This window comes from Pterocles gutturalis, unplaced genomic scaffold (genome assembly GCF_000699245.1).
Source record: "Pterocles gutturalis isolate BGI_N339 unplaced genomic scaffold, ASM69924v1 scaffold2916, whole genome shotgun sequence".
NCBI lineage: Eukaryota > Metazoa > Chordata > Aves > Pterocliformes > Pteroclidae > Pterocles > Pterocles gutturalis.
This window is the reverse complement of record NW_010105168.1, coordinates 1-1,765: the sequence shown is the minus strand read 5'-3', so window position 1 is coordinate 1,765 and position 1,765 is coordinate 1. Positions and strand designations below refer to the sequence as shown.

At 57.4% G+C, this 1,765-nt stretch overlaps 1 protein-coding gene across 1 annotated transcript in view; it reads left to right on the top strand.

Moving 5' to 3' along the window:
- The window catches only part of REXO1 (REX1, RNA exonuclease 1 homolog (S. cerevisiae)), a 33,447-nt gene extending 33,207 nt beyond the window's left edge, over positions 1–240 (top strand). Inside the window, exon 16 of the mRNA XM_010087262.1 lies at positions 77–240. Coding sequence (XP_010085564.1) covers positions 77–165 — 89 coding nt within the window. The 3' untranslated portion in view covers positions 166–240. The remainder of the gene's footprint in view (positions 1–76) is intronic.
- Positions 241–1,765: the final 1,525 nt, after the last annotated feature.

Here is a 1,765-nt window from a genome sequence, read left to right as displayed (position 1 = left end):
TCACTGGGTGGGCTTTGAGGTCCCTTCCCCCCCAAACCATCCTGTGACTCTATGATCCTTGTCCTTCTGTCCCCAGTGGAAGGACACGACTCCAGCGAGGATGCCAGAGCTTGCATGGAGCTGATGGTCTGGAAGATCAAAGAAGATGCTAAAGTGAAACGATGACTTGCGCTTTCTCTCTCTCCTGTTCCTCCTCCACCTCTTTGAAGCAGTGCAATAAATGCTCAGAGTAACACTCTCCACCTGTACGCAGCAGCATGCCGCCCAGCCCCCCCGCGCACTCCCAGGGATCGACGGGACTCACGGACTGCTGCCGGCACAGCCCCTGCTCGCGGGTCCCCGTGTCCAGGTAGCGGCTCTCAGATCCTCTTTCCTCCACCCGAGGGATGCTCTGTGGTACGACAGTTGCCTCGTAGGGACGGCAAAGTGGTTTTGAGTAGTAAACCAGAGAGAACCTCTGGGTTCCTAGGAGAAGCTCTTAGAGGTAGGCTGGATACGTGCAGAAGGATCTTTCTGGTTCAGTTAAAGGTAGATAATTTTTTTTTTCCAAATGTAACTAAATTGCCTCTGGACTCCAGGTAGATTCCCGCATTGCTTGGAGATGGGGGGGAAATGTTGGAAGCAAGTTGGGCAGGGGGCTGTAAAGTGAGTGGATTGCGTAGCTGGTGTGTGAGCGGTGAGCATGGGGCGGTGAGAGCCGAGGAGATCCCAGTGCGGATCCACTGCGGAGGAGAGAGTCAGAGCTGCGAGAGAGGGAGGCTGCCTCTGAGATCAGGGAGAGGAATGACATGGGGTCAGGGCAATGCCCCCCACTGTGACCCAGGGGATCTCTCCAGCCAGGGCTGGCATTCTGCAATCGCTGCAGAAGGGAGAAGCCACAAGCATCAGACCTTGCCCAGACCTCAGGGAGCTGCGTGCGCAGCAGTGAGGCGAGGGACAGCGGGGCTGGGGACAAATCGGGAGCAGCAACTTGCAGCATTCCAGGGGAGGAGCCGTTCTGGGGGGGACAGCAGTCAGAGCAGGAGTTGTGTCTCTGTGGGTGAGGACGAGCCGTCCTTCCCCTGCCCCGGAGCTTTCAGCGTGTTTCCAGCGAGCTCGTAGGGAGGGATCAAGGTTTTTGGGGGGACTGGTTGCAGCTAAGATTCCACCTAAGGTTGGCCCCTCGCAGTCCGCAGGACTCCCCCCCATCTGTCCCTGAGAGCAGAGACTTGATGCAGGCAAGAGCTGAAGCAATAGGTAAAAAATAATTCTTTTAAACTAGTTTACATGTTGGGTATTTTAAGAAGAACAAAAGATCCGGTAGTGGCTGTCAGCCCCTCTGGTCAAAAGCAAGTCTCGAGAGCGTGTTTCTGTCGCGCTTTTGGCAAACTGGGGCAGGAGCATGGGCAGACTGGACAGCTTTACTGGTCCCTGTTGGGGGAACAACAGAGCAGATTGAAATGGTCGCTGATAGATGAGGTCCAGGCAGCAGCTCAGCCCCGTTGTCTGAGCAGCGATCGCCTTGCCCTCTCAGCAGGACTGGCATTGCTTCCTGGCGGTGAGAGTGTGCTGCTGGCCCCCGCGGTATGGCCTGGGTGCGCTGCTCCGGTGGCAGCGGGACAGGGGAGCTGCTGGGTTTCGGTTTCTGTTGGCGCTGGGTCCGGCTCACTCCATTGTAACCCTGCTGGTGGCGGTGGGCTCAGAGTTTGGGGACATGTTTCGTGTCCCCAGCATGTCCTGCTGACCTGTCCCCTCTCTGTGGCTGGCATGGGGTGGGGCTGGGCTG